The 15,722-nt window shown below is 38.1% G+C and overlaps 1 protein-coding gene across 1 annotated transcript in view; it reads left to right on the plus strand.

The window, feature by feature from the left end:
• Window positions 1-15,722, plus strand: part of OCA2 (oculocutaneous albinism II) — a 242,073-nt gene that overhangs the window by 145,942 nt on the left and 80,409 nt on the right. Inside the window, exons 19-22 of the mRNA XM_012648001.1 lie at window positions 11,904-11,963; window positions 12,550-12,658; window positions 12,902-12,906; window positions 14,809-14,843. Coding sequence (XP_012503455.1) covers window positions 11,904-11,963; window positions 12,550-12,658; window positions 12,902-12,906; window positions 14,809-14,843 — 209 coding nt within the window. The remainder of the gene's footprint in view (window positions 1-11,903; window positions 11,964-12,549; window positions 12,659-12,901; window positions 12,907-14,808; window positions 14,844-15,722) is intronic.

Consider the following 15,722-nt stretch of genomic DNA (forward strand, 5'->3'; position numbering starts at 1 on the left):
TAGCATCTTTGGCAAGAACAATAGCATTTGGTGCTTTTGACAGCAATATGTTGTCCTTGTTGCACTTGGAATAAAATCCAGAGCCTCAACCACAGCTTGTAAAGCCATGAGTGACCTGGCTGCAGCTGCTGCTTATGCATTATTTTCAGCCACATGTTCCCTTGCTCAATGGACCTCAGCCACAATGTACTTCTTACTAGGTGAATGTGCATTTGTAGTTGTCTCCTCTACCTGGGATGCTCTTCCCAAGCATGTTGGCAGCTGGTTCACACCTCCAGTGTCTACTCAAATATCAGCCCTCAAGGAAGCCATCCTTGGCTATATGGAAAGAGCTCTCCCCATCACTGCTAGCTCCTTACTCTGCTTTCCTTTCTTTCCAGCAGATTATGGTCTATTTTGCATTGTAATCATGCTATAATATACAAATATGTGTGTGTGCATATGTATGATTATATAAATTGCTTTTTGTGTGTCTCCTTTCACCAGAATATAAGCTTCAGGAGATCAGCAAACATGACTATCTTGGTCACTGTTGAATCCCCAGTTCTCATAACAGTGCCTGCTACATAGTAAGCACTCAATAAATATTTATCAAAGAAACAAAGGAATGATTGAGACTGACTAATATGTGATGTTGTCTCAAGAGGATTGAACATTTATGAAATACTCATGTTTATAAATCAAACCATGTTTCCAGAGGTATGACTGTCATTTATAATGATTTTCACAGGTTTTATGTGGAGAGCGGTTCCCAGATGGATTCATCTAAGAAGGCTTCTTGTGAGGATACATTTATCAGAATCTTAAGCTGAAAAGAAAGAAAAATGTAATTTTGTTATTTCTCGGCAGTGTTAGAAAACTTTGATGATTTCTTGGTTCCTAAGTGATGGATTCTCCATACCGGCATATTCATGCTTTGTGTTCATTTCCTCCTTTGAGTGTCCAGGAAGTGTGGAAAGGTGTCCCATGGGTCTGGATTTATGTGTGTCTCTGCCAGTGGGGCATCTTTAGTTGTACCAAGCCTCTGTCCTTGAAAGTAATAATAGTGCTAATAATAGGCAGGACAAACCTCTAATTTATAGGTTGAATGTAACAATTTCATGTTGCTAGTTAATAATCCGTGCCAAATTCCAAACCAGGCTCCCCTGCAGCCTTCCAAGTTCTCCTTGGCTATCCATCATCTTCTTGTGTATAAGTTACTTTTTGGTATTAGTTATTTTTACTCATAAACCCTAGGGCTTATAACATAAAAGACATATGGCTTTTATATTCTCAACTGTCTTGAAAATGTTAAGGTCTGAGAAATAACATAATGTAAAGGAGTGAAAGAAAGTTCATTCCCTGTAAAAATTAATTGCAGGGAGTGCTGTTAAAGAGCACAGTGGCCTGAGCGTGTTTTGCCCTGAAGGGCAGAGAGCGAGCACCCATTAAGTTCAGTGTATGAGTTCAGAAACACCAATGGCTCATTCTTCTTGCCTTTGGGGAAAAAATAGCAAATATAGAAACCACTCCCGTAAAAATATAAAACTAAACAAATGAAAACACAAAAACAAAACAAACCAAAAATCACTATCCAAGAAAACCCAACAAAAATAAATTTTGTTTTATTCCTTTAATTTAGTGTTTTCCAATAATTATTCAGGTCACTTCTGATGTTTCTCTTACATGGAATATAAAAATAGATAGGATTAGTTTTAAATTATGGATGACTCTAAGGGGATCTCTAATTCTAATGTAAAGGAGAAAAAGAACAAGAAATTTATTTTTAGAAAATGAGAGTGATCACCTAGTTTTTCTGCCAGGCACATGAACACCAGGGTCATTTAACTGTAGCTTTCTCTTGTATCTGAGTCTCTAAGGAAATGCTGTCTTGCAAACAAGATATTTAGTGAGGATACAGGGAAGATTCATGCATAATTCTGGAGGAAAATTGACACACAGCCATTTTGATTTGTAAATGTTTACAGCAAAGATGACTTATAATGAGCTATTTATCAATTTTGATAGTCTTTCTAACCTTGCTATGACATTCTCCAAAAATAGTGTTGTAATTCAAATTCACTTAAAATAATTCCAGTTATGATATATTCAAAATGTTTGTGAAAATAGCTAAATATATCAACTGTTAAACATGTAAGAACTTTCAATATGTTTTAGAGGTTTAAAAAAACCAGATTTGTTTTGCTCAGGTCAGATTTTGATGGAGATGACTTTAAAATAAGACAGGACATCATCAGAGGAAAAATCAGCAAAGGAAGGCAGGGCACAGGGCATCTGATAAGAGGAACCCCAAAGAGCACATGACTGTCTACTCGACTTCTTGAATATCAGTGTACTTGTGCCTCTACCTTAGTACACCTGATGGTCATGGAAAGTTTTAAGAGTTTCCTTTCAAATTCTGGCCGGAGTCAGGCAGACCAGCATCCTTTTCTCCTCATCCAGAGTTGCTGTATGGCATAGGTTGATCTCCCTCACCCTGGGTAGGGCTCCAAGGTGGGCACGAGGCCCTCCCTATGTTCTTGCCCACATCCCTAGGTGGTGATTAAGGATATATAGGTCAGTTAAGGGATTTGGCACAGGAAAAGTATCACATCTAATTTATTTTTAAGTCTAGATATTGGCTGAGAAAGACTGTTTTAACTGGGTTTCACAGTAAGAGAAAATGTTGAGTTCCAATTCTGCTATGGAGGTGTAATCCTACTAAAGTCCATATATCCCTCTGAATACAACTAAAACTCTGGACAAAACACAAAAATCAACTACCTGCGAACTCTGAAAAATAAACAAAAAACAGGTGGATTGTGTATGGGTGTCAAAACCTGGAGAAGTGACCCTCTCAGGGGTGATTTTCCTGTTTTTTTTTCTCTCCTGGATTTCTTCCAGGGCAGGCCCCCATCACGTAGTGGCACAGTGGCTCAGAAGGACAGGGTTCCAGCAGCAACCCCATCTTCTGTCCAGAGGAGCCAGGGAAAGTCACACCTATGGGAGTGTGGAGGAATCCCAGATGAGAGAGCCAGAGAACCCTTCAGTTCTGTTCTTGAACTTGCACTTGCACAAGCCTTATCCTAGTTTCTAATGCATGTGTGGGATAGACTCAAGCTAATTTAGCACAGGCCCAGAACACTGACTGAGGTTAGAACCTTCCATGCAGGTCTCTAACTCCTGAATCATGTATGTGCTAGACAGACACAAACCAAGATGGCAAAGCTTAGAGAATGCAACTGAAATTTGAATCATCTGCACAAGTCTCTGGCTGACTATTGGACTATGTGTGTGTGGGACAGACCCAAACTATCACAGAAAATTTGACCGGGCATGGTGGCTAATGCCTGTAATCCCAGCACTTTGGGAAGCTGAGGTGCGAGGATTACTTGAGACCAGCCTGGGCAACATAGAGAGATTTTGTCTCTAAAAAAAAAAAAATAAATAAATAAAAATAAAATAATAAAATTATATTAAAATAAAAGAAAATTTGAATTTGAATCACTTCCCTTAGAAGGTGAGGCAGAATTATAGTCTGAACCTAATTAACTTCTAAATAAAAACATCAATAATCTCTAGGCAATTATAACAGGATCCAGAGTCTACATATTTTAACATTGGCAATATCCAGGAGACAGTGCCAAAGGACCCAATATACAAAAAATGATGAAAATATAATCAATTCCCAAGGGAAAAAGATAATCAACAGATATCAAACCTAAGAGGACCCAGATGGTGAAATGACCAAAGAATTTAGTTTTTGTTAAGTACGGTAAGTGAGGTAAAGAAAAATGCACTTAAAATGGATTTTATTTGTAATTTCATAAAACCCAGTGAACACACAGGATAAAAATAAAACTATGACCATGCCTTGACACATTATAATCATATTGCTGAAAACCTAAGATAAGAAAAAAAATCTTGAAAACAGCAAGTGAAGAGTGACACATTGCATACAAGGGACCACGATTTGAATGATTGCAAATTTCTCATCAGAAACCATGGAGGCTAGTAGGTAGTGGACCGACTTCTTTAAGTGCTGAAAGAAAAGAACTTTCAAGCCAGAATTCTATATCTAGCAAAATAACCCTTCAGGAATAAAGGCAAAAAAAAAAAAAAAAAAGTCATTTTCAGATAAAGGAAACTATTAGAATTCATTCCCAGCAGACTTGCTCTATAAGAAATGTTAACGAAATTTTTCCAGGCTGAAAGGAAATGATACTACAGGGAAATTAGATCTTTGGGAATGAAGGAAGAACAACAAAAATAGTAAGTAATACATAAATGTAAAAGATAACATTTTTCCCTTTTAAGTTCTTTAGAACAGGTTTGACAGTTGAAAGTATAAATTATAGCATTGGTGGGAGTTTTAATGTGTGTAGATGTAATACATGTGACAACTATGACATAGAGGGAAATGGAGGAGATAAAGTGACCTCTATCATTTCAAGGCTTGTACATTTTATTTGATGTGATAAAACTTTAAGTAGACTGTAGAAAGTTTAGATATGTATATTGTAATCCATGGAGTAACTACTAAAAATATAAAGATTTAGACAAAGAGCCAACTGATAAAAACAAAATAATATTCAAGTAACCCCAGAAACAGAAAAATGGGCACAGAAATGAATAGAAAACAGAGAAATGAATAGAAAATAAATAATAAATTTATTACCTGAATGCTACTATAGTAATAATTTTATTAATTGCAAACATTCAAATTAGAAGGAAAATATTGAGAAAGCAGCTAAAAAAAAAAGTAAGGCTCTCATATGTGCTGTCCATAAGAGACATAATTTTACACTTGATCTTAGCCAATGGCCGAGAAGTGATATGAAACATAATTTTAATATAAGGATAGAGATGTGCTGAATGTAAATGAATGGAAAAATGTACAGCATGCAAACAATAAGCATAAAAGGGCAAAATGGCATAAAATAGACTTCAAGACAAACAGCATTATTAGAGATAATGAGGGATATTTAATAATAGCGAATGGGGACAGTTTATTAGAAAGACATAATAATTAAAATGTGCCTAATAAATCCTCAAGATGCAATTGATTCACTAAAGTAAAATAGACAATTTCACAATCATAGGAAGGGATTTTATTACCATTCAGAAATTGATAGACTACCTAGACAAAAAATCAGGAAAGCCATAAAACATATGAATAACATTATCAGCCAACTCATTTTGTAAGTCTAAAATTACCTTGATACTAAAGACAAAGCATTATGTGTGAAAACTACAGATCAACACCCCTCATTAACATAGATCCCAAAATTCTTAATAAGATAAATATAACAATATAAAAAAGGATAGTATATCATAACCAAGAAGGGTTTATTCCTGAAATACAAGGTTAATTTAACATTCAACAATCAATTAATGTAATTTTCCATATTAGCAGAATTCAGGAGAAGAACTATATAATCATTTCAGTAGATGCAGAAAATGCATTTGACAGCATTCTAATTCATGATAAAAATTTTTAGCAAACTACAAATCCTCAAACTGATGAAAGGCATTTTTGAAAAACCTAGAGCCAACCTTATGTTAATATTTAATGTTGAAAAACTTAATTGTTTTTCCCTGGGACTGGGAGCAAGGCAAGCGTGCCTACTTTCACCATTTCCATTCAACATTCAATGTACTGAAGGACATGGTTATTGCAATACAGCAATACAAGGAAATAAAGGGCAGAAAACTGAAAATGGAAGAAGTTAAACTGTCCCTTTTTCCAGACTATGTGAGTGTTTATATAGGAAATCTCAGGTAATCTACAAAAAACTCAGTACTCCCAGAACAAATATAGACATTTAGCAAGGTCAGAAGATACAAGATCAATATCCAAAAATCTATATGTTCTCATACACTAGCAACACACCATTCAAAAATATTTAAGAAACAATTGTATTTATAGTGATACCAAAAAATACTTAAAAACCTAGGAATAAATCTAACAAAATATGCCCAAGATCCCTACACCAAAACAAACAAACAAACAAACAAAAAAACAAACAAAAAAACCAAGAAAACAAAACTGAAAGCTTTCTGAAAGAAATTTTTTAAAAATTTAATGAAGAGATATACTACATCTATAGATCAAAAGACTCAATATTGTTTAGTTTACATTTCTTCTCATATTGACTTACAGATTCAAATGTAATTCCAATCAAAATTAAAGCAGGCTTTTCTGCAGAGAATGACAAGCTAACTGTACAATTTATATAGAAATGCAAAGGACTAAATTGAAGTAGCTAAAGCAATTTTTAAAGAGAACAACAACATTGGAACACTTTCCTGATTTCATGACTTACTGTAAAGCTATGGTAATGAAGGCAGTGTGGTACTGGCAAAAGATGAGCATAGATCACTGGAACAGAGTCCAGAAATAGACCCTATGCATGTGACCAACAGATTTGAAAAGAGTCAAAGCAATTCATTGAGGAAGGAAACGCTTTCTCAACAAATGGTGCCAAATCAACTGTATATCCATATAAAAACAAAAAGAATGCTAGAATTGATTTTGCTTTTTTTGTATTTTTTCTCCTTTATCTATTTATTGCAGTATCTTTAGTGATGGTGTCTTTTTCATTGCTGCTATTGGTGTCTCTCTCTCTCTGTCTCCCCCCCCCTTTCTCTTTCTCCATTTGTCAGTATCCCATGGGTATATAGATTTTCTTAGTCTTTTAAAAATTCTTAATTGTATATTTGTTTTCTATTTTATTACATTCTACTCTTACAATTATTATTTGCTTTTTATTTCTTTGGGTTTAATTTGTTCTTTTTTATTTTATTTTATTTTTTATGCTCTATTTTTTTCTTTTTTTAACTTCTATAGATGCTTAGCTTCTGATTTTTATGATTTATATTTTCCAACATGTATATTTAAGGCTACCAATTTCCCTTTAGCTTCATCCCTTAAGTTTTAATATGCATTTTGATTATATTTACATTTTTATCCATTCAAAATTATTTTCAGTTTCCATTGTGATTTCTTAACTTGTTTATTTTTGTTTGTTTGTTTAGCTTTCAACATTTTCTTTTATTCCCCCTATCTTTTACATTATTATTATCACGTATTTTTACTACTACATATCTCTTAAATCCACAGGATATGATTATGGTTTATGTGGTCAATATTCACTTACATTGACCCATCTATTTCTTTTTCCCAGTGCTCTTTTTTCCTTCCTCAATTCTTGTGTTTTCATCTGGGATCATTTTATTTCTCTCTGCAAAACTCCATTTGTATTTCAGATAGTGCATGTCTGCTGACTAGGAAGTCTCATTTTTGTTTGTCTGAAATATTTTTATTTTACCTTCATTTTTAAAAAATATTACTGCTCATTATAGAATTCTATGCTGGCAATTTTTCCTTTCTGCACAATATATCATACTGCTGTTTTTTGGCTTGCAACTGTTAATGTTAAACACTTATATCTGAATGTCAACCATTTGAAGAGGATAAATCTTTTTTACCTTTGCTGCTTTTAGTATACTTTATTTTTGAATTTTAGCAGTGCCATTAAGATATGCCTAGATATTTTGTATTCCCAGACCTTCTTGAACCTGTACTTTTATTTCTCTTGTTAATTTTGGAGAATTGTTAACTAGAGTCACTTCGAATATTGCTTTTGTCTATTCTCCCACATTTCTTTTTCTGAGATTCAAATTACATGTTAATGCTTTTTACCATGATCTATATATTTCTTATCATCATTTCTGTATGTTTCTCTCCTGTTATTTCTCTTCATGCTTCAGTAAAGATATTTTCTAGTTTCTCTTTTTCAAGTTAAATTTTCTTTTGTTGCATCTAATCATTGACTGATTGATTGATTGAGACAGGGTCTTGCTCTGTCTTCCAGGCTGGAGTGCAGTGGAGCAGTCATAGCTCACTGCAGCCGCAAACTCCTGGGCTCAAGATATCTTCCTGCCTCAGCCTCCCGCATAGCTGGGACTACAGGCGTGCGCTACCATGCCCAGCTAATTTTTTACTTTTTTGTAGAGATGGGGTCCTCCTATGTTGCCTAGGCTGGTCTCAAACTCCTGGTCTCAAGTGATCCTCCTGCCTTGGCTTCCCAAAGTGCTGGGATTACAGGCCTGAGCCATCCTGACCAAGTCTTCTAATCTATATTTAAATTTATATATTAAGTTCTTAGTGTCAGTTTATTTTTCATTTAATTAATTTTAAAGATTTTATATTTATAATAAAATTTATTATCATGTCAAATATTTTCATGAATGTATTAGTATTATTATCCTGGATGGAGCTGGAGCCCATTCTTCTAAGTGCAGTATCACAAGAATGGAAAAATAAGCAGCACATGTACTCACCATTAAATTGGTACTAATTGATCAACACTAATGTGCACATATGGGAAATCGTAACATTCATAGGGTGTCAGGCAGGTCGGGGGAGGGAGGGGTGGGTAAATCCACACCTAATGGATGCAGTGCATGATGTCTGGGGGATGGGCACGCTTCTCAGATGCTACAAAGGCAGTTTATGTAACCAAAGAGTTTGCACCCCTGTAATACTCTGAAATTTAAAAAAAAAGTAGAAAATTTAAATATATTTGAAATAGGGAATTTGGATAAAAATCTGGATGTTTAGCTTCTCTTAAAAAGTGGGATGACTAGGGAAAAACGATTCTGTGTCTCTGTGTGGGCATCATCACATAGTGCTAAAGAGTTGCTGTCTCCTTGACTTGAGTCTTCTTGACCCTGAGACAAAGTGTCTTCTGAAGGACTGAGAACATACGATGACACTAGATTTCCAGAATTCTTACATGAGGCCCCCTAGTTATATGCCTGACAACCATAGGCAATTTATTATTTGACTCCAGATGAAACAATTTAATACTATCTTTAGGTTGTTTATCTTTACTTCTTATGTAGGCCTATCGTCATCTATATATCCCTCAGATGATGGTGTTCCTATATGGAAAAACAGATAGGAATTGCATTATGAAAGGCATTCTTCTCATTCTTTAACATCTTTCTAGGAGACTTCTAATGCCAATGTTTATTTTTCTTAATTAACAATTTCCCAAAATGATTGTGGATTTGTCTATTGTGCTTGTAGTTCTGTTTGTTTGTGCTTTGTATATTTTGAGGCTGGTGGGTAGGCACATATAAATTTAGAATTGTTAACTCTTTGATGAACAAAAAGAATTACAAAGCTTTAAAACTTTCAAATTTTCTGCACCTTATCTTTTAGATGTCTTTGGAAAATTGTATGTATTTGAGTTTTATATTTTTAATCCAGTCTGACAATCTTTATTTCTTAAGTAAAACATTTATTCTATTTACTTGTGTTGCGTTACTGATACGTTTGGGTTTAAATCTGCCATATTTTTTTTTTTATCAGTTCTACCTTTTATACTTTTATTTTCAATGTCCTTTTTTGACTATTTGATTTGATTGAGAATTATTTAAAATTCTGTTTTCCCTTTCCTGGCAGTTATATATCTTCTAATACTTTTAGTAGTTTAGTGTCATCTAGAAATGACAGCCTTTATCCTTAACTCATCAAGGACCAATGTTAATTGGTACTTTTACACTCTTCAACCTTTAGTTTCTTTAAACAAAATTCCTGTTCTATATTCTGGATCCACGAGTTCTCCCTCACGCAGTGTTGGGGTCTGTCTAAATCTGTCTTGGTTGTTTCTGCTTTCATTCCCGTTGTCTTGCTGTGTTCTTGATGATCGTACACTACAATCTTGTTGCTGCATCTCAATCTGTGGGACTCCCGAGGGCCTGCATTTGGGGTACTTTCTTCCAGAAACTACTTGTGTCTGCTTCTGCTGGATGCCAGGGGTTAATTTCAGAGCATTTCGAGAATCTCATCTCAGCGTGAGAAACCTTGTCAAGGCCTACAGCCTCACTGATGCTCACGCCTCCTCCCACTTCGGCACTTGAACAGCCTCAACATTCAAGGTGACTCCATCCCTCTCTGCCACCCAAGTCTCCCAGCTGCAGGAAACATTTTCCCAGAGAGAGAGATTCCCTGGAAAACCTTACACTGTCTTGGTAATACAGGATGCTCTAAGAAGTGTATTTTATCCACGGTCTATTTGTTTGGCTGCCAAAGGGACCCTTAGTCCATCATTTTGAAAGAAGTGGTAGCAGCGATTTACGGTATTGATTTATTTCCATGGGATGAGACGAGAATGTCAGACAATTGCTGAATCAGCATTTCTGTGATAGAAGAATAATGATGTTTCATATCATGATTTATGCTACACAATCATCTCATCACTGTATAAATTGATGGAGGAGACAAGTGATGTATATCATCTTCGGCTATATATAAACTTTAGTTTGTGAAATATGTAATATTAAATATGTATATTTACAACTTTAGGCTTGATGGAGGTGCTACATAATTATTTAGCTTGTCACTTTATAAGAGTACAAGATATTTGTATTTTCCTCTTTTGACTTTTTTAAAGAGATCAGTTATTTTGAGCTGAGTTGTTAGATGCAGTGTTCAAGTATTTTGAATATTTTACTTTATTTTTGTCTTCTTACACTACGTATTATAGACTGTGATATTTGGGATAATTGCATGACACTAAATATATAAACATATAGTTGTCTATAGGCACACATCAAGATGCACACGCAATACTCTTGTGTGTGTGTGGGGGGTCCATATACACCTAGAACGAGCTCTATTTGGTATTTGGCAGAACGTTGTAATCTGGTTTAGGCCTCTGATTTTTCTTTCAATGGGTAGTATCTAACAAAATTAAAGGTGTGGCAACATTTAATTTTTTTCAAGTTTAAAATTTTATTTATTTTAATAAAATTTGAATTATGATAAATTGGTGGTTGTTAACTGGGGGTGATTTTACCCCCCAGGGGACATTGGCTTTTTCTGGAGACATTTTTGGTTGTCACCTTGGTGGTAGGGGAGGCACCACTGGCATCTGGTGGGCAGACGCCAGGGATGCTGCTCAACATTTTATAACCACAGGTCAGTACCCGCAACAAAGATGGATCTGGCTCCAAATGTCAGCAGTGCTGAGGATGAGGAATTCTGCTCTGAATAGATTATCCTTTTGATTTAGTTGATATAAAAGCCATAGCTTTTAAAGGAAGGCCAACTGACAACTGTACAGATGGACTGGGATTCTTAAACTTATATTTAAACATGGTCAAGCTGATGTTTTCAACATGTATAGTTAGTTCTTCAGCATGATCAAACCACACTGGAAAGGTCACACACTGGGCAGGTGCTGGACGGCCACAACCTGTCTTCTCCCAGTGCCTTCCGCTCAGATCCAGCCTGGGTCTCAGAGCACCCCCTCCTGTGCAGACACCGCGGTGGCAGCTGAACACAATGGCTCCTGCTCTTCCATTTTCTTTCTTCTGATCTTCTTTCCTACCTTTCCCTGGGTACAGTTTTCTGAATCTGTCTAATACTGTGAAAATAGTTACATGCCAGTTAAATAGACCCTTCCTTTCTCTGAAGGTTATAGAAACCATGTATTTTCTTTTTATTCTTCTTCAACTGTGATGTTTAACTTTAAAGAGGAAATTGGTAATGCAACTTACTTGAAAGACCTATATGGTGTGGCATTCCATTATGTACGATTGAACAGTGCCCTCAGACACAGATCTGAAAGAGATTGCCTTCCATTCAAATTTAAATTTAACATGGACATTACCTCAAATCAGTGAGGAATTTCTGCCTCTGCTTTTGGACTCTCTTCTCCACGAATCTTCCTTGTGCATATATGATAGTAAATTATTTATAGACTATGTATTTGAGTCTGATCTTTTATAAGAAGCAAGAGTCTGGGCCTACCTTATGTTCACTTCTTTTCATTTTAAAGACATTTAAAAAAAATCTTGCATATATTCTCAGTTTTAAACTGATTCTCACCATACATTCTTTCTTCTAGGCTTTGGCACATCTCCACTTAATAGAATATGTCGGAGAACAGACTGCTTTGCTAATAAAGGTACAATAAGTGCTGCAATAGAATGTGCCCCAGCCATTGTGCTTTGATTTTGTTAAAAAAAATCTGTGAAGAACTGGTCACATTAATTATGTAAAAAGGTACAGCAGGGAACCTATTTTATCCTGTGTAGCCTAGAGATGAAGGGAAAGTTTTTTTCTCAAAGAATATATAATTACAGATGCCTGCTATTTTGCTTTTAGCCCTTAGTTAAAGCCTAAGGAGAGCAGGTGACACTGTCTCCGTAAATGAACTGCAGATGTCCCGACCCCACGCTCTGCTGGGCCATGAGGCTGGTGTGGGCACCAGATGTGGTTGAGGGGTGGGATCTCACTGCCTCCCTCTTCACAGGCTTGTTGGCTTGGGTATGGCTGGAAATTGCTCCCAGCAGTTACTTGCAGAAACCCAGGAGCTTGGGCTCCTGGTGTGGGTGTGGCCTTACTTTGCACACCTTGTCTGCTTTGGTCTTGTTATGTGTAAGAGCAAGGACTGACATCCCTCTGGTCCCCTCTGAGTCTCACCTGTCATAGGATTGGATCCTAAGTGCACGTGATTTAACAATGCAGCTTCTATTATCTGCTCTTTCCAGATGGTCCCGGAGGACCGGCGCCTTGCAGCCGCCATCATCGTGGTGGTCTGGGTCTCAGCCTTGGCCTCGTCCTTGATTGACAACATCCCATTCACCGCTACTATGGTGAGTCACACGTTTCTGTGTGTTGAGGACTCAGCTTCATCCTGGACATAATCTAGGGTTTACACTTCCTTCCTAAGGAAGCAGAGAATGAAACCTGCCCTTTTGCCATGCTCACAGGTGTAGAGGATGAAATGGGGGCAGAGCTCAGGGCAGCTGGGCAGGGAGTACTGAGAGCCCAGATGGCAGGCAGGAGCTAAGGGTCTGCAATCATGGTGGATGGTCCGTCCTGGGGTTACTGATTGTTTAGGGGTTGTCCCCACTGAAAGCTTCCACCCCTCCCAGAAGACTGTGAGACACCCAAAGACAGAGGCTTCTACCTTTATCCCCTGTGAATGCAGAAGCTGTTCTAACCAGCCTGTGCAGTTTCTGGTGCTTGGCCTGGGCAGGATTTTTAATTCTCTGTGTGGTCCTGAACCTCAGCTGAGACAGGAAGTACACAGAACAGGCTTTTAATAGGCCCAATGAGCCCTATTCCTGGTGTGCTTCTGACATCAGGGATTGCTCAGCTCAGAGCAGGACCTGAGCCCTGGTGTAGCAGTGTAAAGGCAGGAGCAGCGGTTTGCCTAAAAGAAGCTGGGATCCTGTTAAAAACACCTGCAGTCCCAGGTGTCCCAGGCATGGGGAGAGGAGCCTGGTGAACACCCCTCATGGCAGGTTGCTGGACAGAGGAGTTCTCTGTTCTTGTGATCCTGCAGGCCGCCCCTTTCCCCATACAGAACAGCCCATGTGAGGGGGCTCCCGAGACATTCCATCACCCTGTGTCACAGCTGGAACAATGGGACGCCAAGGACTGGAGCGGTGAACTCGCTGTGGGAGGTGGGGGTGGGCCGGCTCTGCAGCACTTCCCCCACACAGCACAGACCTTGGGGGACCCGGGAATCTGTCTCCCTCAGTAACAGCCTAGAGTTCACAGTTCCTGCCCCAGGTGACCCTCTAGTTGCCTCCTGGCTATTGTTCTCCTTCCAAGGTCTGGGTTTGGTAATCCTTAACTAATTCTGTGGCTGTGTGAAATCCCAAATTAGGGAAGTTGTGTGGCTGTTGTCAGATGTCCTGGTTTTGGCTCAGTGGGCTCCACCTCTCCCTGAGTCTTTGTGGGAGCTGCCCATAAGGGGGTCCTCAGCTCCCGAGACAGCAAGATTTGTGTGCGCACGTACCCTGTTCTCAGATCAAACAGAGTAGACAGACTTAGTGCGTCTTAACTGAGCAAGGCCACAGGACCCGGGATTGAGTAACCATCCTTGATCTCTTCCTTCCGGCCCCACGTGGTCACAGCTGAAAGGCCCCACCTTCTGTGTAGGCGTCAGGGGTTCAGGACCCAGATCCTTTTTGGGACTGAAATGGAGGAACCCTAGTGTTGGAAATTCAGGTTGTTCCATTTTCTAAAAATTGGACACTTTTCACATTTTTGTTTCCCAAATTTTAATGGCTACTTAGATTTTAACTTTAGAAAATAAATCAAAGGAATCAGAGAAGATAGTACTACAAATATTCATATGCTTACTACCCAAAATGAGGAAATTTGAACATTTTGTCCTCTTTGCCTCAGGGTATCTTATTTTATTGTTAAGAAAGAAAATATTGGGATAAACATGAATTTCTCAGTTCCTCCTCTCAACCCAGGGTTGTTTCCACCTTCCCTTCTCCTGAGGGCACTATCCTCATGGATTTGGGTCATAGCCATTTATTCAGTGGCTCAGTGTCAAGGGGCTGTGGGAAGGATCTTGGTCCCTGTGTGTCAGCGTGGGCAGAAATCCAGTACAGAGGGACCAAAGCAGCACCATATGCATATGCTGACATGCAGCTTTGTACAGCCCATGGATCTTCATTGAGTGACTGTGCCACATCAGCACATGTCCACAGTGGCTGCATCAGAGGAGGGACATGGAGAGCCACTCGGGGTTACTGCCTTAGTCTGGAAGTGGCACCCAAGTGACCTCCATAGCTCTTGGGCGGGCAGTGAACACACAGCATTGAGGTACCTGTCACTTTCCCATACTCCTTTCTTCCCTCCTTTCCTTTGAGTGTCTTTTCACCACTTTTTTTTTTAGCTTCATTGATGTATAATTGATACTCAAAAAACTGTACATATTGAATGTATACATTTTGATGAATTTGGACACATGCATCCATTGTGATACCATCACCACAATCAAGGTACTAAACATATCATCAACTCCAAAAATTTCCTGGTATTCTTGTGTCTGTGTGTGCTTTGTGGTAAGAATACTTAACGTGAGATCTATCCTCTTAACATACTTTAAAGTGCACAATACTCTGTGGTTAACTGCAGACACTGTGCTGTTCTCTAGAACTTACTAGTGCATCTCTGAAACTCTATACCCATTGGCGAGCATCTGCCCATCTCCTCCGCCCCTCAGTTCCTAGCACCCACCATGCTACTCTCTGCTTCTGTGAGTTTGACTATTTTAGATAACTCACGGAAGAGGAATGGTGCAATATTTGTTTTTCTGTGACTGGCTTATCTCACTTAGCATAATGTCCTCTAGGTATATACATGTTGTCACAAATAGCAGGATTTCTGCCTTTTTAAGGCTGAATAATATTCCATTGTATATATACAACATTTTCTTTATCTGCACATCTGTTGATGTATACTTAGGTTGATTCCTGTGAACTAAAATACAATCTTAAGGCTCCCTGCAACCGGCTAACTGAATGGACCCCCTCTTGGGCAAGGGGATATCCTAAAACTAAATTGCCTGCCACAAGGAGGGAGGTCAGACATGCCTCATTGTGCCCCCTCCCTTCTTGGAGATATCCTATGTAACCGATTAACAGATCTAAGGATATGCAAGACAGACCTGCAGGTCCTCAATTTATACAACAAATGTATGTCAGGCGGCTTGTCTCTGATTGACAGACCTCCTTATCTTAAAACATTCCAAGCCTTTAGACAAAGCTTCATGTCTTTAACCAATTAGAAGTCAAAGAATCTTTAAACTCACCTATAACCTGTAAGCCCCCCACTTCCAGATGGCCCACCTTTTCGGGCCAAACCAATGTATGCCTTCCACATATTGATTTATGACTACCTGTAATTCCTGACT

The sequence above is a fragment of the Propithecus coquereli genome, unplaced genomic scaffold (genome assembly GCF_000956105.1).
Source record: "Propithecus coquereli isolate 6110/MARCELLA unplaced genomic scaffold, Pcoq_1.0 Scaffold28, whole genome shotgun sequence".
NCBI lineage: Eukaryota > Metazoa > Chordata > Mammalia > Primates > Indriidae > Propithecus > Propithecus coquereli.